This window comes from Balaenoptera ricei, chromosome 8 (assembly GCF_028023285.1).
Source record: "Balaenoptera ricei isolate mBalRic1 chromosome 8, mBalRic1.hap2, whole genome shotgun sequence".
NCBI lineage: Eukaryota > Metazoa > Chordata > Mammalia > Artiodactyla > Balaenopteridae > Balaenoptera > Balaenoptera ricei.
Genome location: NC_082646.1, coordinates 104,190,103 through 104,210,064, shown reverse-complemented (window position 1 = coordinate 104,210,064; position 19,962 = coordinate 104,190,103). Strand labels below are relative to the sequence as shown.

The window sequence follows — 19,962 nt, the reverse complement described above, 5'->3', positions numbered from 1 at the left end:
GCTTTCTGCCAGCTGTGGCCATCTCAGGCAGGGCCACTTGCCCAGACTTGTCTCAGGATGATTGGCAGTGGCAGGGCTGCCCAGAGAGCAAGGGGGCCACTGCCCAGTCACCGAGACGGACACGTGATGAATCAGTGAATGAACGGTCCCAGTCTGCTCTTTATTAGCTGTGGGACTTTGGGCAGGTAAGTTAAGCCATCGGAGCCTCGGTCTCCTCATCCGTAAAATGGACAAGATACCATCCACCTCGCAGAATTGTCAAGGGAGACAGATGAGACCATGACAGTCCTTGCTAACATTTCAGGAAGGCCTGAACGTGGGTGTTGCCGGCTGCACCCAGGTGGGGTGGCAGCAGGAAGACACAGGGCCAGCCCTCCCCTTCCTCCCGGGGCCGTCCTGCCGAGGAGCGTTGCCCTGCCCCGGCCCCGTGTGGCCACTCTGTCCTGCTCTTCCCCTGTGCTGTCTGTCTCCCAGGTTTCCCCTACGAGAAGGTGGTGCAGAGGGTCCTCTACCTCCAGGTCCTGGACTACGACCGCTTCAGCCGCAATGACCCCATCGGGGAGGTGTCCATCCCCCTCAACAAGGTGGACCTGACCCAGATGCAGACCTTCTGGAAGGATCTGAAGCCATGCAGCGATGGGAGTGTAAGGCCCCACCTGCAGGTCCTGGCTGGGAGGCTGGCAGATCCTGGCCGGGTCCTAGTCCCTTCACAAGCTCAGGGAATTGGGAGGGTTATGGGTGGGGTAGGGCAGGTGGGCAGGCCTGAGGGAGCAGAATTCCCACCCGCAATCTCAGGGGAGGCTGGGCTGTGATAAAGAACCTGGGGAGCAGGGCCCAGACCTGCCGGATGAGGGGAGACCAGGTGTGCATCGGTGACAGGCAGAGGGGGCGGGTAAGCACCCAGGTCCAAGTGGAGGGGTCCTGGGGCGGGGGGGGGGGGCCTCCCCTTGTCCCCACAGCCCTCTTGTCCTCCCTCCCAGGGGAGCCGAGGGGAGTTGCTCCTGTCTCTCTGCTACAACCCCTCTGCCAACTCCATCATCGTGAACATCATCAAAGCCCGGAACCTCAAAGCCATGGACATCGGGGGCACGTCAGGTGCTGGCGCTTCTCGCAGCAGAGGGCACACGGGCCAGGGAGGTTCTGGCGCACGGGAGCCTCGCTGCATGTGGACATCAGGGTCCTGGCTGTGGCCCTCACCTTTGTCCCCCGTGCCCCACCTCCAGTCCCAGCTCCTTTACCCTAGAGCCCTGGCGCTGTCTCTGGAGCGCCCTCAGGGTCAGCATCATCTTGGATTCTGTCCTTCCCAGAATCAGGAAGAAAGCGCACACGATGGTGGGGAGACCTGGGTGCTAGTCCCAGCTCCGACACTACTTGCCCGTGACCTCGGGTGAGACCTGGCCTCTCAGTCTTCTCATTCGTGTTCACAGCAGGGCTCTAGGTGATGGCTAAGGGCCCTCGCGGCTTCTCCATCTGCTGATCCCCCAGATCCCCCTCCTCCTTCCTTAGGGCTTTCCTCACCCTCTGAGGAAAGCGCCCAGCCCCTCCTGCCCCAGCTTCCCCCCGCTGCTCCTCTGACCCTTCCCCCACCTGTCCCCCAGACCCCTACGTGAAGGTGTGGCTAATGTACAAGGACAAGCGGGTGGAGAAGAAGAAGACGGTGACAATGAAGAGGAACCTGAACCCCATCTTCAACGAGTCCTTTGCCTTCGACATCCCTACGGAGAAGCTGAGGGAGACGACCATCATCATCACCGTCATGGACAAGGACAAGCTCAGCCGCAACGACGTCATTGGCAAGGTAGGGGGGCACCCAGCAAGGGTCTGTCCTCAAAAGAAGCAGCCGGGGTAGTGGGTGAGCACAGGGCTGGACAGCAGGAGAGAGAAGGTCAGTCCCTTCCCCTGTCAGGGCCTCCGTTTCATCTCAAAATGAGAGGATTGGACGAGATTCTCCCTAAGTATCCTACTGTGGGTCCATCAGTTCAGGACAGACCACTGGAAGAGCAGGGAAAGAAGGAGGTGGTAGGAAAAAGTGCCATGGATCCCCAAAAGAGGGTTTTCTGGACAGGACCCTCTGACAGGGTAAGGACATCGGAGCAATGTCACCCAGCATCCCGTCTGCAGAGGGTGAGCTGCGTGAGGCAAGTATTGAGAGCTGTAGTCAGGTTCCAAAGACCTGGCTTTGGTTCCCACCTCATCTGCTCTTCAACAGCTGTATGACCTTGGGCAAGTCACTTGCCTCTGTGAGCTTCAGCGTTCTTATTTGTAAATGGAGCTGCTAATACCAACCCTACAGCACCTCACAGGGTGGCATAAGAATTACCTGAGATACATGGACATTCTCCTTGTAGAAAGTGACCTCTCATCATATATTAACTCCAAATCCATGCCTGGCCTTGAGTTTTTGCAGGATACGGTTCTGTGACATAAACGCATCCACTTTTCTACTTTGAAATGTCTAGTCCTGTGTTTGTTTATGGCTTAGTGTTGAGAGTATGTGCTTGATAGTCATACTACCTGGATCCAGGTGCCAGTTCCACCTCTTAACAGTCATAACCTTTATGAGCCTCATTTCCTCCTCTTGAAATGAGAGTAAGACAATCCTAACCTCACAGTGTGCTGGGAGGATTAAATAACACAGGTGAGATGCTTAGCACAGAACTTGGAACATATATATTAGCTACTATTATAATGAGAGTTATTTTTGAAAACTTCTTAGTAAGGGCATGTGTGTCCATTTAGGCTTGGAAGTTTGACCAGGAACAGTGCAGGAAGCCAGTGATCAGGGCAGGCAGAGGGGAAGGGTAGATGCCAGGAGCAAGTAAGGGGAGAACATGGATCATCCAGGGCACAGCCCTGTATGAGGGAAATGAGAGGGGGTGACCTGGGCACCCACAGGGAAGGGGGCCGAGGTGGAGACACCTCTCAGACAGATAGGAATGGAGAACCTAGCTGCTGGGGGTGGAAGAGAAGCAGCTGGCCCCAAAGAGGAGAGCTGGCCCTGCCTGCCATCTAGCAAGGCCCAGGGAGTATGACTTGCCGACCTGTGGTCACAAGTGGGACAGGTGCCCAGGACAGCATCACCCACACCCCAGTGGGACTATGTGTTCTTAGCAGGACCTGCTGAGCCCTTCCTTGACGAGCTCAGGCCAAGTAACCGTACCTACTTCTAAGCTCTTCTGAAGCTTAGCCTTTTGGAGTTGGGTGTTCTTTGGATACCACTTATAGCTCCCTTTGAAACAGTCTTACCTTCTGTTGGCTGAACCAAGGTGAAGGTGGATTTGTTCTCACTTTGGTCTGGGTAGCTTAGAGAGCCCTATGCTCTTAGCTAATCACCAGTCACAAGGCCGGTGTCAGCCCGGGGATCATGCACACAGCCCTCCGAGTCTGTGAGGCCCCTAACACAGAGGCAGGTAGACTTGGGCCAATAGTACAGAGCCCAAAAGACCTAGATTTAAATCCCTCTGCAACACTCATAAATCCTGTGACTATGGGCCAGTCTCTTAACTCTCTGTACCTTAGTTTCTCCATCTGTAAAATGGGGATAATAACATACCTGCCTCACAGGTAAGGATTTGATGATCTATGTATATAAAGTCCCTAGCTCAGTGTCTGGTGTGTAGTAAGTGCCCAGGAGGTGGGAGTGATTGTCAGTAAGGAGAGATAGGCCATGCCCAACAGGTGGGGGAGGGAAGGGTGTGGGAGAGAACTTCCCCCATCCCCATCAATCCCAAACCACAGAAGAGTCTGGGAGTCTAATTCAGAAGGGCCAGACATGCCCAGGCTCCCGAGGGGAGGCACAACAAGGAAAAGAGGGGGGCCTCTGTGGGGTAGGTTGTCACTGCAGGCAGAAGCCCCTTGGTCCCCATGATCACAGGCCATTGTGGAAATGGAGTGTCACCACCATTGACACTCCATTTCCATAATGACACAAGGGGCAGCGCCTCAGAGAGTGCCACTAATGCTGTCCTCTTCCTTTTCTCCCCAGATCTACCTGTCCTGGAAGAGTGGGCCCGGGGAGGTGAAACACTGGAAGGACATGATTGCCCGTCCCCGGCAGCCTGTGGCTCAGTGGCACCAGCTGAAGGCCTGAATGGGGCCAAGGGAGGCCCAGGGGGCCAAAGGCCTGGGTCCCCATCATACCCTCACCACTTTATGCACAATGCCTGGCCTGGCCCCCCTGCCATGGGTGAGGGAAGGATCCTGAGGGCTCGGCCAGGGAGGGGTCCCAGGAATCCAGCCCCATTTCTAGGGAGAACCAGCCCCATTCCCCACCGGTCCAGCTCTGGGGGAGGGGCTCTGGGAGCCATTTTCCTGCTTTGCCCCTTTCCTTCCTGACTTGCCGATACTAAAGAAGTGGGGGGCGGAGCACGAGAGCCAGACGGGCAGACGAGCAGATCCCTCCAGAGGCCCGCCAGGTGGGCACGGTCCCCCGTTTTCTTTAAGGCAGTGCCTGGAGTGGAGAAAGGCCGCCCCCTCCCCAGCCCCCAACGTGGGCCCAGGAGAGGGGAGGTCGAGGCGTTTAGCCCCGGCCCGACCAAGAGAGGCCTGTTCCAGGGCAGTTTCAGGTGCCGGCTGGGCCCTGAATGCCGAGGATAGTATATAGCCCGCTCCGGGGTCCTGGAGCCGCAGCCCTGTGTACTTGTGTTGTGTTCACCGTGTGTGTGTACGTGTGCGTGCGTGCGTGCGTGTGTGCGGGTGGGGGAACTCGCTCCCTGTTTCCCTGGGGCCCGCAGTGCTGAAGACGATGCAGAGAGGGCAGGGTTTCGTGAAGTGAGGTAGGGCTGGAGGCTGAGAAGTCAATGCACAGAGCCAGGGGGTGGGAGAGGAGAGGCAGGGATGGAGGCAGGGTGGGGTGGGGAAGAGGGGGCAGACAGGAGCTGGGCTGAGAACTGGGCTGCCTCCTTCTCCCCCACCCCCGCCGCCCCAGAACTCTCCACTAGCTCCTTCCCCAGCGATTTCGTCTCTTGAACATCGGTTCATGCCTTTCAGGCACCTACTGTGTGTATCGCATTCCACCAGGACTCCCCTGCTCCCTTCTGTCTCAGGGGTCCCAAGCCCCCACTAGCTCTCTTCCCTAACACCCTCATCCAAAGGCACCCTCAGCCTTCCCAGATGTTGTATCCCAGCCACGTTGGCAACGTTTGCCACGCCTTCCAGCTTCCTTCCCTTTCCTCGTCTCTGTGCAGACCTCCCCACCCACGCACCTCCACCCCTCCATCCCCTGTGCTCATAGACCTTCCCTTTCATTCCGTCGTGGTCTCTGATCTTCCATCACTTGACCTTCTCCAGGGCTTTCCTTTCACCTTTCCCACAGCTCCTGGTCCCTCAGAGCAGCTCCTTCTGCCCCTCTCCGTTCAGGCAGAGGAAGCAGGGAGCATACCAGGATTCTGTGAGTTTTGAGGTTGCCCCCACACAAAGAAGCTGTGGTTCCTCTGCCTCAGCTACTGCAGAGACGAGAACTGGCATCCCCTTGGAGGCAGCAGATTTCGGGATGATCCCTGCTTAAGCCCACTCACCCCCACGCCGGTCCCGGTTTTGATGCAAGACAGCCGGTGACAGCCTCAAATCCAGGGGTCCCCGAGCCTGGGCCTGACATTCCTGGCACACACCGCGAGGTGGCGCCCTGACACTACAGTCTGTGGACGAGGTCTGAGAGCACAGTGCAACCCCAGATGGGTCTGACACCCCAGGAAGGAGACTCTGGAAAGGGTCCCCCACTTAGCACGGCAGAAGCATAGGTAGTCGGGAACCATTTTCCTTAAGTAGACTTCCCTTTGAGCTGAGCGTTTGCTCTGTGCAGTAGACGCTCACATTTTTGCCCGTATCAAAAGTTTCTTACCTAGAATCTCACGCCCCCGCCCCTACTCCCTAACGCCAAGGGTCTAGAGGAATATCATACAAAGTAGGTGAATCATTTTGTAGAGTGAAGAGTGCTAACGTAAAGCAGTCACCCACATTCCTTATAAATCCCAATTTTTCCATATTGTAGCTTTGCTTAAAATGGGGGTCTGCCCCAGTGGCACGGTCCTTATCGGGCAGGCTGGGGAACCAGCCCCCAGTGGGGGCGGGAGGGCAGCGACCCCGGAGACAGTGGAAGCGAAGAAAGGGTGTTGTTGGAAGCTTTGAGAAGCGGAGGGGATCGGCCATCCTCCATCCCTCGCTGGAATCCTGTGCCCCTCCACGCTGGAGGCCGGTGGGAGAGCGATCCCCGTCCCAGGCCCTGGTGTCTGCTACAGAGCACTCGGGGATTGAACCAACTTGCATTGAGTGGGCGGGGCAGCTGCATCCCCGTTTTCCGAGCCCGGTCCCCGAAGCTCTTAGCCAATCACATAAAGAGAGCGTCTCCAGGCCGTGCCCGTTCCAAATCTGACTCCACCCAAGCACGTCGATGAACCGGACCTGGGGTTCTCCAACCGCGACGGGCACCCTGAGCTCCGGGACGCGGGGGAGGGGTGGCAAATGGTGGGCCAAAGGCAGTGTGGGCTAGCAAGGGAAGCAGCGGGTGGTATGGGGTGAGGGCGGGGGCGGTCTAAGGCTATAGAAGAACAAGGAAAGGGGGAACTTGAGGGTGGGGGGAGGGCCCTCGTGCCCTGTCACCATCCTAGGACCTTGGACAAATCACCCACACTCCCGGGGCCTCAGTTTCCCCATCTGTAAAATGATGGTAATACTACTTCACCTACCTCATAGGGGAGGTTGTAAGGCCGCTGTCACCTGACGTGGGGGTGGAGGCAGGAGGATTCTGAAGGTGCTACCCGTGAGTAAAGTATTATTACCGTAGCCCGAAGGCAAGGCCCGCCTTCCCCGCCCCCCACAGAGCCTCCAGGGATAGCTGAGGCCTGCCTGGGCCCATCTATCTCTTCTCCACTGTGTCCCCGGTCCCTTCATGAGCGGTCATCTGCCATCTTTGTGGGCGCCCTAGACTTAATCATTATCTTATTCAGGTATCCTTTCTTGTGACCATCTCCCCACGTAACTGCTGTACAAATTCCACCTGCTCCAGGACCCCGTACCTGCCCACCGGCGCCAGACGCCAGGGAAGGGACAAGGAAAACAGCCACAAAAAAAACCAAGGGAAGCCCCCAGAATCTCCAGCCCCTCTGGGGTCCCAGGGGTGGGGATTGGTGGTCGCTGTTTGTATTGTGTTTGAGTCCTTGAGTGCAAGCGTTTTATAAAAACAACAACAACAACAAAAACCCACTATCACAAAAAAATTTGCAGCGAAGAGAAATGAAGGAAAACTGAAGAAAAAAAAAGGAAAAAAAGAATCATACAAAATTTTTCCACCACACGCACCCTCTAAGCCAGCAAGATTTCCTCTTTGCAAAATCATATTTTTGTGGGAATGGGCCCTGCTTTTTGTGGCAAGGCCTGTTCTGATTAATAAAGGATTGTGAAAAAGTAGGGCCTTGGCTGTTTCCTCCGTGGGTCCTAGCTCTCCCTCTCCTCGCAGGGGAAGAAGCAGTGGGGTGAGGGGATGGGGAGCCTGGGGCTGCATCTCCCCTCACCTGTCACCTTTGGGATTTGGCTTCACGGGTGATGAGGCCCTTCCAGCCCATCCTCAGGTTGAGCATATGAGCCCACCAGCTACCCAGAAAGCAGAGGAGCAGCCATACCCCCTGGATCAGGCCTAAAGCAAGGCTTATTGGGAGTGGAGTCTACTCGGGGCCTGAGGGGTGCCCCTCTAGCTCACCCAGCCCGACATCCCCTTCCTCAGTTCCCAGGGGAACCACCCTCCAAGGCAGGTCAGACAAACCAAAGGGAGACCCTCCACCTTCCCCACCAGCACCTGAACTCTGGCTGGGCCACTGTTGTTTCAGGCCAGCACGTCCTCCTCCTTCTGTTCCCTGCAAAGCTCTGGGTCTGTTGGCTGGACCTGCAGCTTCTCTCCATCCTTTTCTGGTTTCATCCTTTAGGATTGTTAAAAGTCTCTCCAACTTAAAAGCACCCAAGGCCAGTCCTAGCCTGAGGACCTGAGAAGCTGGGCCCCAGCGTCTTCCTTCTCCAGACACAGTGGCCCCGGGCAAACTAGTTCCTTCCTCCTGGTGTCAGTTCCCTCCGTCCACAGAAGAGCAATAACCATCCCAGCCCTTTCCCCTTCCCTCTCACACACAGCCCAGGAGAAGCCGAGGCCTGGCAGCTCTCGGGGTGCTTCAGAAGGAAGGTGCTACATCTGTTACAGGCACACAAGAAATGAGTGCCCTCTGTTGTCGTGTGTCCCCTGCCCACTCCGAGTGAAGGGGCCACCGTGCCTCCTGCACTAAGTACCCCCACCTGAAGCTGCCCGTTTTCTCCCCTTCTGCCCCATGAGTTTCCGACAGCTTGGTTTAAATGTCCCGTTAAAAGGTTCTGATCTCTGGCTCAGAGACTGGAGGGAGCCCTAGGGTCTGGGAGGTAGCCTCACGAGCACTCCTTGCCAGGACTTCTGTTCAGGCTCGCTCTGGAAAAACTAGGCTTGAAAGCAGGACAGCTCGGCCTGGCAGAGGTGGCAGCCCCATGCCACGGGCTCCAGGCCTCCTCCTGGCCTTTTTGCCTTCTCCTGCCTCCACTTTGGGGGGTCTCTCTTCATCCATGCCTGCAGAGACTCCCCACCCCTCCCTGTGGCTGGGACCAGTGCCCTCTGGTGTTCTTTCTCCTGCAAGTCCCTCCTGGATTCCGCTGCTTTCTGGAAGGCCTTCTCAGGCCACGTCCTGCTCTCCTCTCCCTCTCCAACAAAGACAACCAGAAGGACAACGCTTGAACACGCCCCATATGCCCCAGCCCGCGTCTCCCCAACCATCTGTGTCCCTTGAAGATGCCCCGCTCTCTGTGTCTGTGTCCTGTGTGTATGTGTGGTGTCGCCTTTAGATTGTGAGCCCCCCTGGGCAGGGATCCCTGTCTGAATACATGTTCTGGGCAGCGCACTCGGGTGTGCTAATAAATGTCCATCCTCAGAACGAGAGTGCCCAGGTGTCTTAAGGAAGCTCTGGGGCGATGGCTGAGCAAGCTGATGTGGTGGCATTGGATGCGACGGAGGTGCTTCTGGGCAGGGCCCCCAGGTCCCGAGCACCTTGCCCTCCTGCTTTCCGAAGCCCCTGAGCGTGGATGGGAAGAGGGGGATGGCAGTAACGAAGCCAGGAAAGGATCCAATCTCTGCTGCTCCGCCGGCCAGCAGGTCTGGCTGTTGGGAGGCCCCGGGAGGAAGACAGGCTACGATTCCCACTTATTCCACACCCAAACCTGACCACCAGCCATGGACAGAGAGGCTCTCCTGTGGCGCGGATTGAGCATTGGGTTAGGAGGCCTAACACCCATTTATGGGCAAGCCACTTTCCTCCCCAGGCCTGTCCCTTGCCCCATCGCTGCCTCTGCTCTGGCCTCACCACAGTCCCCACAGCCTGCCTTCCTGGTCTGATCTGCCAACTCCCTTGGCCTCTGCCCTGCTCCCCCATGGCCCACCCACCCCTGACTGTCCCCCCAACAACGTGCGGAACCGTCGATGTGGCCACTGTTACAAGTGCCCCTACAAAAGTCATCTCCCTTTCTCCCTGCTCCCCCAAGGCCAAGTGAGAAGTCCCCAACAGGCAGATGGGGGTGGGGAGCAGGCGGGCTAAGACTCCGAATACAGTGCTCTCTTCATCACCAAGGAGAGCTGTGACGCCCAGCTTCCCCGGCAACAGCTCCTTTCCTATCCTAGTCTCCCCCATTTCTACATGGAGACAGAGACCCTCAGTAGCGCTCTCGAACCAGGCATCAGCACCCACTTTAACCCAACTCTCTAACTTCCCGAGAGAAAGCGGCTCTTGATAGTGAAGGGCAAGCAAGCAGCAGAGCTGGTTCCCGGGCCCGTAACAGATTTCTCTCCTCTTTCCCTGCGGAGAAACTCGGCCTCAGCAGCCCTGCTTGGCTGGCGAGCGGCTGTGGATAAGGGTGCCGTCCTTGACAATGCAAAACGGCACAGCCCTGTGTGCCTCGGGATGGCCCAGGGGGACTTATCACAGGGCCTTTGCCCGTATCTAGAGTCCTCCGGGCGAGTGCAACGGGGGAAGAGGCACAGGGAAACAGACCAGGGAGAGGAAGGGAATCTGGGCTGGCAGTTATTCCAGGATAACTGCGGCTCCCCTGCACCCCGCCCCCCTACCTCTAAGATTTGCATGAAGGGAAGGTGGACAAACACCAGGTTGTATGGAGCGCTGAGCTGCAGCATCAGCTCTAAATAAACCCCGCTCCTTGTGTGCAGATGGACAAACTGAGGCCTGGGGGGCAGCGAGGGGCATGACTTGCTTAAGGTCTCCCGGTCAATAGTAGAACTAGGACTGAAATCCATGCTTTCTTTTTTCTTTTTTTTAATTAATTTTTATTTATTTATTTTTGGCTGTGTTGGGTCTTCGTTTCTGCGCACGGACTTCCTCTAGTTGCGGCAAGCAAGGGCTTCTCATGGCGGTGGCTTCTCTTGTTGCGGAGCACGGGATCTAGGTGCGCGGGCTTCAGTAGTTGTGGCACGCAGGCTCAGTAGTTGTGGCTCTTGTGGCGCACGGGCTTAGTTGCTCCGCGGCATGTGGGATCTTCCCGGACCAGGAATCGAACCCGTGTCCCCTGCACTGGCAGGAAGATTCCTAACCACTGTGCCACCAGGGAAGTCCCAGGACTGAAATCCATGCCTTCTGATTCTAGGCCCAGGGGAATATGCTATCATAGGAATCACGGGGCAAGAGGACAGTCTGGATGGCTGACACTCCTACTCCACCTGAGTGACTGAGAACTCAAGTTCTTTCCTGCAAGTTCCAAGACCCCAGGAGGGACCATTGGCCCTGATGGAGCCTCAACAGGGGGAGCATGGGCACCTGAGGAGCCCTGGGAGGGACAAGGTCTGCAGCCAACCCCCGCACTTCTCTTCCTCCTTGAGAAGGAGGCAGCCTCCAATCTTTCCCACCCTAAGAGCACTTTCTGTCCATTGGAGGCCTTCACTCTCCCAAGCTGACTCCTTCAGATCCATCCCCAGCCTCCTCCTAACCCCCAGGTCCAGCCCAGTGGCCAGCAGAGCTGCTGGGCCAGGCCTGACCTTTGGGCCTTGTATGACATCATCCCTGTTGCCATGGTGATGGTGGCCTGGCAGCATCTTCTCAAGGGAGATGGGCCTCTAGGCTTGAGGTTTTACAATTTTCTCTCTTTCTCTAAATATTTAAACATTTTTTTCCTGAACAATGAGGGGAGAAAGTAATGACTGAGTTAAAAAAAAAAAAAAAAAGACTAAGAGGGAGAGACAGAGAGAGGAAAATGGAGCCAGGGAGATGGAAAGAGGGAAGAACAGAGTCACAGACAGGCAGGATGGGGGTCAGTGCCAGTGAAAGAACAGAGAAAGGTCAGCCAAGCTTGAGATTCAAAAACATATTAAGAGTCGGGAATTTGAGAATTAAGCTGGAGAAGACCAAGGAAGGGGGACTGGGGGTGAGGGCCGGTGGCCAGGTGGCAGAGAGTAAGATACAACCAGATGAGAGAGCAGTCTTGAGCAGCCAAAGCCATTTGTGACTGAAGACAAGCTCTTGTTCCCCAGACAGGACACAACAGTTGGCCAGGGCCACTGTGACATAGAGCTGGAGCACATGGACAGAGGGCAGTGCCAGAGGGAGTCCACGGTCCCCACAGCAACGGGACCCAGTGCTCCCAGGGCTTATAAATAAACAGGCATGTGGGAAACGAACATTCTTTCTCCGAGAAATATAATTTATGTTTACAGCCAGTTTTTTTTTTTTTTTTCTTCCTAAAGAAAACGCTACCATGGGGGGGCCCTGCCCCCGACAGTGTCCCTGAGTGGCCCTGGCCCTGGGCCCTCCTCCCATTATTGCTTGGATGGGAAAGATCTGGCCCTGGGAATTGCAGAGCGAGGCCTCACTCCTCACCCCCGGAGGCTGTCCTGGTGACGGAGTGGAGGCACACAGTGCTCGTCCCATGCCCCACGCCATGCCAGCCACCCCGATGGTGCCCATTTAAGGGAATGGAGAGTACAGGCAGTGGCTACACTGGAGCAGCCGCCCAGAGGAGAGAGCCTCTCTCTCCAGTGCAGGAGGCCCTAGAGGCACAGTGGCTTCTTTTCAAACTTGACAGCTGGAAGGCTCAGGCTGTGGGGAAGGGAGGGAATGTTCTCTTTCCAGCAAGATTCCAGGCACAAGCTGGAAGAAGAGAACAGAATAAAAGGCAAGGGCAGAGACCTTGCCTTCTGAGTCCCCCCTTTCCCACACAAAACTTAGGGGACCTGGGGAAGGAGGTATGTACCATGAGCCCTGGTGGAGGAACAAGGGCAGCTGTGGTGTTAGGGCCCCAATCCCGGTTTCCCACACCTGTCTGTCCTGGGCACCAGCCCCAACTCCAAGCCCCTGCCCCTGGGCCAGGCCTTCTTCTGGGGGCAGTTCTGCCTCAAGCAGGCATGTGGTCCACTCCAGAGGTAGCGGCTCCTACACCAGAAAGGGTGGACCTAGAAGATCCAGACTCCAGGAGGAGGGAGGTTGGTGGGTGCCCTGAGCTTCCAGACTCAGCCAAGGGGATGATTCCATGGTCAGTGGTGACCCTGGTTCCAGGAAGAAGCTGGTGCCTTTACTACTGTGTTGTCAGTGACTCTATCAGGGACCAGACGGAGCTATAAGAACTGGACGGAACCAGGACTTCTTGGCCTGAAGACCGCCCAGAGACCAGCCAGTAGGCAGTCTTTTCATTACCTTGGAATGTCTGAAGATGGCCCCCAGGCCTGCCTGTCCCCGGCAGCTTGCCCAAAGAGACCCCTTCTCTGCCCCAAGTAGGGACCCACCGTTCCCACAAACCTTCCCAGAGGCCCTCCTCCCAGAGTGGCCGAGGCCCAACACCCAGGGCACAGGCTCAGGTGCCCAGTCCTGGAGCTGCTTCCAGGGCGCAGAGGCTGTCCACGGGGGGCCCCAGAGCCCGGGAGCTCCCGCCCCCTATGAGCAGGTCTTCTTCCTCCTCATCGTCAAAGGCCCGCGCTGGGCGCCGCGGCGGCGGCCGGGGCGTGGGTTCGTCGCGCTCGGCCATGCGCTCGACGGCGCCCTCGCCCACAAGGAAGACCGTGTCGGCGACGCGGGGGGGCCCAGTGACCGGGTTGTGGTCGTAGGAGAAGACGCGCAGAGCGCGCAGCGGGTGCAGGTCGGGGAAGCCGCCCAGGCGGTTGCGGTCTAGGTCGAGGATGTGCAGGCGGCCCATGCGCAGCAATGCGGGCGGGAACTCCTCGAAACGGTTGCCGTAGAGCCAGAGGCCGCGCAGGCCCGTCATGCGCGGCAGCTCCGCGGGCAGCGCGCGCAACCGGTTGTCGCCCATCTGCAGCGACTGCAGCGCCACCAAGCGCAGCAGCGGCCGCGGGAAACGCCGCAGGAAGTTGCCCTCGATCCAGAGGCAGCGCAGGCTCTGCAGCTGCGCGAAGTCGGCGGGCAGCGCCGGCAGCCGGTTGCTGCCCAGGTAGAGGCGCGTGAGGCGCGGCAGGCGACACAGACCGTCGGGCAGGCGCTCGAGTTTGTTGAAGTCGAGCGCCAGGATGCGCAGCTCGCGCAGCTCCTCGATCTCCTCGGGCAGCTCGCGCAGCCCCGTGCCGCTCACGTACAGCTTCTGCAGGCGGCTCAGCGCGCACACGGCGCTGGGCAGCCGCCGCAGGCGCCTCCCGCTCAGCTCCAACTGCTGCTCGCCATTGCGCAGTTGCTCCTCCGCGTCCGATGGCAGCTCGTCCGGCGTGGACTCGGCTATGCCCATGGTCACGGGCCCCGGCCGGGGCCGCCGCCGCCGCCCGGCATCGCCCCGCCCTCGCGACCCCCCGGCCTCCTCGACGGGGCCAAGGCCGCGCCGGCTCCGGGGCCCCCCGCCCCGGCCTGCCCCTGCGCCGGGAGGGGGGCCGTGCCTGGCTGGGAGGAGGCGCCCTCCTGGGGCCCAGCCGCCGCGCGCCGCGCGCCACGCGCCGCGCTCCGCCGCCCGCCCTCCGGCCTCCCCTGCTCCCTCCGCCGGAGGCCGACTGGCTCAGGTTAGCACTGACTTGCAACTCGGAGACCCGTTGCCCTGGCAACCCCCGACGCGCGTGCGGCTGCCAATGAGGCGGAGGGAGGGCGGGGCGGGGCCAAGGTGCCACCAGAGCGGGGTACGGGCGCCGGGGCTCGCGCCCCGTGTTCCCACCCGACCAGCCCCGGAGCCAGCGCTCGCCGAGGGAACCCAAGATCCGCTGTCCGCAAACCTGGCACCGTGCCAGCACAGACCCGACGACAGACGCTGTCTACACTTCCAGCCACAGCGAGCCGTTTGGTGTGCGGTTGTGTGCGTCCAGAGCTGCAAGTCCAAGAAGAAGGAGCCAAGGACCGAGGAAACGCCGGCGCGCGACCCAGGACTCTGGAAAAGTGGCTCTCGAGGACGGACTGAGGGGCGCGGTCATTGCCGGCCGTTCGTGTCCAGCGGCGTGGGCCCAGTCTTCCCGCTGGGGTCACTTTAGGATAGTAACTCAGACCATTGTTCCTTTCTGGGCTTTTTCAGACTGGGTCACAGCTGAGGATCTGCGGGGACCCAAGCTTGGCTCCGCCCCCCTCCCCCGCCCAGTGCACCCGCAGTGCACAGCAGGTTCCTGGTTCGTGCACTCACACCCCCCTCTCCTGCCGAGTCCCTCCAGCTATGCTCAAGGTCGGTGTGTGGCTGCGGTGGACGGAGGACTGGCGCACACGAGCGCCTTTGAGCACCACCAGTGATGACCACGCTCGTTCTGGAACCGTTCCTCTTGCTCACGCTCCCACCTACAGCTTTTTGCCCATGACTTCTCCCCTCCTGCACCAAGCCCTCCTGCCAGAGCTGCCAGCAGAAACACTCCCTCTGGTTTATTGCCAGCCTGCCATGGGCCCAGCACTATGCTGAAAGCATTGCGCTGAGTCCTTGCCACAGTCTATGAGGTAGGTACCCTCCTTGCCCCAATTTTAAAGATGGAGAAACTAGTCTGACTCTCCAACTTTTGCTCTTAACCAAGTACCACTCCAATAAATGGAAACAATGACTCCACCTCTGTCCATGAATTTTCTCACAGCAGAGCCTCAGTCTAACTCTTACGACAAAGGCATTATTAATCCCACAGGAAAGATGAGGAAAGTGGCCCCAGAGGGATTAGGCAGGCAACTTGCTGAAGGTCACACAGCGAGTAGAGTGTACAGCCAGGAAGTCAAGTCTGCAGGCTCCAGGCCTCCTCCATCCTGCCTTCCCACCTTGGTGGGTGTGACCATGTAATTGGCTGCAGGGACAGACCTCTAGACGGCGTCTTGCCCTCTGACCCACCCCCACTCCCATCTCCACTACAATCTGGGAAGGAGGCCAGCCCAAGGGCAGACAGCAGGGGCCAGTGCAAGGAGAGGATGAAAACTACAACCCCTGAAATGTAAGCTGGCTGGGGCAGGTAAGCTTGTCTCCTTCCCTGCTGGCACAGGGTCTGGCACATAGTAGTCATTCCATGAAAATTATCAACATTTTAAAAGATGGAGGCGAACTTTACATAGAGTGAAATGCATAGATCATAAGTGTAGAGTCTGGTGAGTTTTGACGAATGTAAACACCCATGTAATATTTCCATCACTCAGAGTTCCCTCACACCTGCCTCTTCCAGTCAATCCCAGAGGCAACCATGATGTTGACCTCTATCATCATGGATCAGTTTTGCCTGCTCCTGAATTTCATATAAATGGAATTATTCAGTGTGTACCTTTTTTTGCTCCTGGCATCTTTTTCTCAGATACTCGATATCTATGTGTTGGATAAAGAAACGAAAGAGCAGAGCAATAGTAGTTGTAATCAGGCAAGGGGTGTCATGGGGTGAACATAGAGACGGGTACTGCTCTGAGCCAGGAGCTAGCCTTGGACCCCTGTCCTGGAACGAAGACTGATAAGATGCAAGCTGAGGTAGAAGACCCGGACAGAGAATAAGTGGGACCCAGACACCAGATCTGGGATGTAGGAGAATTCTGAGCCCCAGCCAGAGGGACTTCAAGCTCCTTCCAGACCCCACCTAAGCCCCAGTCCAACTTTCTCCCTTCTACTCATTTGGGAGAACTGGGAAAAGGTGACACCTCAGACACCAGAAGGCTGAGGAAAACCCAGCCAGGCAGCCGGGATAAGAATGAGCACCTCCCCCACAACCCCCCACCTCCTCCTGCCCACCCTCCCCCAGCAGTTTCCCCAAGGGAACATTTGCTGTGGAGGAGGAAGCCCAGCCAGCCCCCCTCACCACATGCTCGGAGCTGGCGCTCCAGCACCAGGCAGCCCTCCTGGGCTCTGCCAGCATGGGCAGGAACTGCATGAGCCCCTGCAACGCCAGCACCAGGCTTGGCAGAGCTTCCTGGGTTCAAGGGTGCAGGGGACCAGCCCTCTTCTTTCTTCGAGTCTTTTTCTTGCTCTGGGTAGATGCTGTACCTTCGCCTCCCACCAGGCCCTTCTCAGTGAGTAAAGGTAGAATGTACTGCCGTTCCGGGCCCACGCAGGCTGACAGTGGGGCAATCGTGTTGATGAATCACACTGTCACTGCGGGCGCCCAGTCCTTGTCAAGGCGTCACTAATGAATTAGCTTCACCCCCAGCACGGGGCCTCTCAGCCTTTCCCCACTCCCTGGGAAGGCAGGAAACTGAAACCTGGGCGCAGGGAGGGGCTCTGACAGCTCTAGGAATGGGCCCAGATCCCGGCCAGCCCCTCTGCCCACGTGCGCTGGAAAAATGTCCAAGGAACAGGCCCCTCGGCCCCCCAAAACGGCCTCTCTGTTCCTAATCATGAGCTATAACTGTCCTGCCCACCTCCAAATCTGTATTTTTAAAATAAATTTTTGAAATTCAGAAAAAGTACAAAGCCGTCTGTGATAAACACCCCTGTGCCCAGAATCCAGCGCTGACAATTGCTCACATTTTGTCATACTTGCTTTAAATCTATTTTCTTTTAAATAAAAGGAAGAAAACAGCACGTGTAATGTAGAAGTCTCCTTTGTCGCCCCTCCCGTGCCCCCACAAGCACCCCAGACCCCTGACCCACTGACCCTGCCAAGGCCCCTCTGTTTCCCCACCCCCACCGATGCCCCCCTGCTGATCTTTGGAGCCACTGTGGCTGCTGAGACTTGAATAAGATCATGGAATGCTGGCCTCGTAGGTTCTTAGAAAGCAAGGATTTGCACGTATTAGAGCCAACAAAGAAATGTCAGAGCTGGGAGGGTGCTTAGCTCCTCTGGGAGATCACAGGCTCTGTTAAATGTCTGTAAGAAGCCAGTGACCCTCATCCCAGAAAAGTGCATGGAGGCTGGAACTCGCTCAGTGATGCACACAGTTCCCATGGTTCGTGATCTCCTGAGGGTCTAGTCCAGCTCCCTCATTTGGCCAAAAAGGAAAGCGACAATATCCTTCGTGCCGTGGCCCACTCCCCTTACCTGCACCGGCCAGAACCTGAGTCCTCAGCATCATTCAGGTATTCATTCAACAAACGTCAAGCCCCTACTTGTATGTCCAGGCACTGGGGATGGCTATGAATGTGAACATCATAGACAAAAAACCCTGCCTTTGTGGAACTTGCATTCCTGTGAGTGGAGATAATCAAGAAAACGCATTTCGGTGTGTCAGGCAATGATCAGGCTATGGAGGAGACAAAGCAAGGAAGGGACGAGGAGGAATGAGGACCCCATTTAAAACAGAGTGGCCAGGGAGGCCTCACCAACAGGATGGCATCTGAGCAAAGACGGGAAGAAGAGGGAACAAACCAAGCAGACAAAGGTCTGGGGAAAACGCATTCCAGGCAGAGGGGATGGTGATACCAAGACCCCAGGGCAGGAGTGTGCCTGGGTGTCCTGGAGCCACAGAAAGCCCGGGGAACAAGGGGAGCTTGGCAGTAGACAAGGCCGGAGAGGGAAAGGGAGGGGGCAGACCACGGAAGGCCTGTGGCCTCTGTGAAGGCTTTGGCTTTGACTTTGGGTGAGAGATCACTGGGGGACTTTGAGCAGAGGAGTGACATGATTTGACACACATTTTAACAGGATCCCTTTGGCTGCAGCTGCAAGAAAGATGTGTGCGCAGTGTGTGTGTGTGCCTGTGTGTGTGTGTCTGTGTGTGTCTCGGGGTGGGGGGAGGAGTTTGTGTGGCTCCCACCCCTCCCGTCTTGGTTCTCTTCCACAAGGTGATGATGGTTATCATTTACTGAGCACCTACTGGTTATCTAATTTACTTTTCTCCACAGCTTTGCCAGGCAGGTACTAAATCCCGCTGCCCTACAGATGAGGAAACAGATTCAGAGAAGTTAAGTAGCTTGATCGAGGTCACACAGCTGGTCATGGGCAAAGGCAGGATTCCAACCCAGTCCATCTTATTGAAAAGCCAGGCCTCTTCCTACTATGTCTCATTGCCTCTCAGCTACGGAAAATCAGAGAAACCACCTAGGATGCCGAAATGCTTGCCCCCATCCTGCAAATAGCACAAAGATTTCCAGGACTGCCCTACTTGGAGATCTTGATCCCAGGCCCTGGGGTTCAGTGTTTGCCCAACTGGGGGTGTCCTAGAACCCACAAGGCAAGCCTAGGAACCCCAAAACAGGCTGGGGAGGGCAGAGGAAAGAGGCCCCTAGGGGCTGTGATCTGGGCTCAGGGTTAGCAAATCCCTGTTAGCAAATCCCAGGCAGTCTCTGGCCCCCCATTGGCCCAGAGCCCTTCATTAGACAGCCAAACTCACAAGGCTAGCCCAGACTCCCTAGAAACTGGAGCCTAGACATACCTTGGGGATCACTCTCCCCTGAAACCAGAGCTCTGAGAGTGACCTGCTTGGTCTGTTGAAAGCTGAGAGTGTCATTTTCCATTCAGTCCCCCCCGCCAAACCCCTTCATCTCTCCCAAGGACACCGGAGCTGGAGCAACAAGGCCAAGGGAGTGAGGCTGACTCGATGGCCAGGGCCACGCCTCCACGCTGTGCATGGGAACCTGACCATCCTAATGGTTCTGGTAGGTTCCACGTTCCAGAATGGTTTCTGAGCATGATGGCTCCTTCCTTCTGGAAGAGGCCATGGTGGTCACGGCTGGCAACTGCCCATATGTTACTACCTTCCTAGATCTGTGGCCAAGTGCAAGTCCAGTCTTGCTCCAAGACTACAGACACAGGTCCCAATCATGACCATCAAGGACTTGCCTGGCCTCGTCCCCCTCCCTGTGGCAGGAGCTGCTGAGGGTCACCAGCTTCTGTCCCTGCCCCCCACTTCTTCCTGAGCTCTCAGGCTGACGGGGTGGGGCCCTGGAATGAGCACTGGGCCAATGGATGTGAGCAGAAGTGACGCATGCCACATCCCACACAATCCTCCACTCTCTTTTATTTTCTGCAGTGTTGAAGGTGGAAAGGAACTGGATCCCCGAGTCATCACTTGAAGACGAGCTATCTGACCCACATTAGACTGTGAAGAAAATGAGAAATAAATTTTTAATATGTTTAACCATTTAGACTTAAGGGTTGTTTGTTACAGAATTGGCCTGGTCTAACACACTTTCTCTCAGTTTCTCAAATGCACCAGCTTCTTTCTACCCCAGGACCTTTGCACATGCTAGTCCCACTTTTTCCCATTCTACTTGGCTCACATTGCTTATCCTTAAGATTTCAGCTGAAACCTTCCTCTCTCAGAGAATCCTTCCAGATCCCCCAGAGCACACGGGAGTCAAGCCCCTGTTTTACAGATTCTTGAATTCCCACATTTCTTCTTCAAAACACTTATTCCAATTATAATTAAATAAATAATTAACCATGAATTAGTTGAAGTCTGTTTCCTCTGTACCAAGATATAATCTCCATGAGAACAAGGAAAATAAAGGGAACAGTGAACAGGCTAGAGAAGAAACATAACCTGGCCTGAAAGAGTGAATCACTCCTAGTTTTATTTGAACTGTTACTAATCTGTAGTGTCTTGTAACTGGATTTGTACTTCACAAAGCTAACCTATCACTCTTTAACACTATGTGAATTACATC

The 19,962-nt window shown here is 56.7% G+C and overlaps 2 protein-coding genes and 1 long non-coding RNA gene across 13 annotated transcripts in view; 2 read left to right on the top strand and 1 right to left on the bottom strand.

Moving 5' to 3' along the window:
- The window catches only part of SYT7 (synaptotagmin 7), a 59,774-nt gene extending 54,678 nt beyond the window's left edge, over positions 1-5,096 (top strand). For 10 of the 11 annotated variants that reach the window (XM_059931727.1, XM_059931726.1, XM_059931725.1 and 7 more), the window contains 4 exons: positions 475-644; positions 981-1,095; positions 1,599-1,798; positions 3,986-5,096. In XM_059931727.1, the coding sequence (XP_059787710.1) occupies positions 475-644; positions 981-1,095; positions 1,599-1,798; positions 3,986-4,090 (590 nt within the window). In that variant the 3' untranslated portion in view covers positions 4,091-5,096. Of the gene's footprint in view, positions 1-474; positions 645-980; positions 1,096-1,307; positions 1,799-3,985 lie in introns of those variants that run through there. The other variant, XM_059931721.1, reaches the window with a different exon arrangement.
- Positions 5,097-11,682: 6,586 nt separating this feature from the next.
- Positions 11,683-13,905, bottom strand: LRRC10B (leucine rich repeat containing 10B). The gene has a single exon (XM_059931715.1). The coding sequence runs from the start codon at positions 13,726-13,728 to the stop codon at positions 12,850-12,852; it is 879 nt and encodes a 292-aa protein (XP_059787698.1). The 5' UTR covers positions 13,729-13,905; the 3' UTR covers positions 11,683-12,849.
- A 43-nt stretch (positions 13,906-13,948) lies between these two features.
- Positions 13,949-19,433, top strand: LOC132370854 (uncharacterized). Its single transcript, XR_009504706.1, has 2 exons — positions 13,949-14,900; positions 19,326-19,433. It is a non-coding gene; the product is annotated as an uncharacterized LOC132370854 (long non-coding RNA).
- The last annotated feature ends 529 nt before the right edge of the window (positions 19,434-19,962 follow it).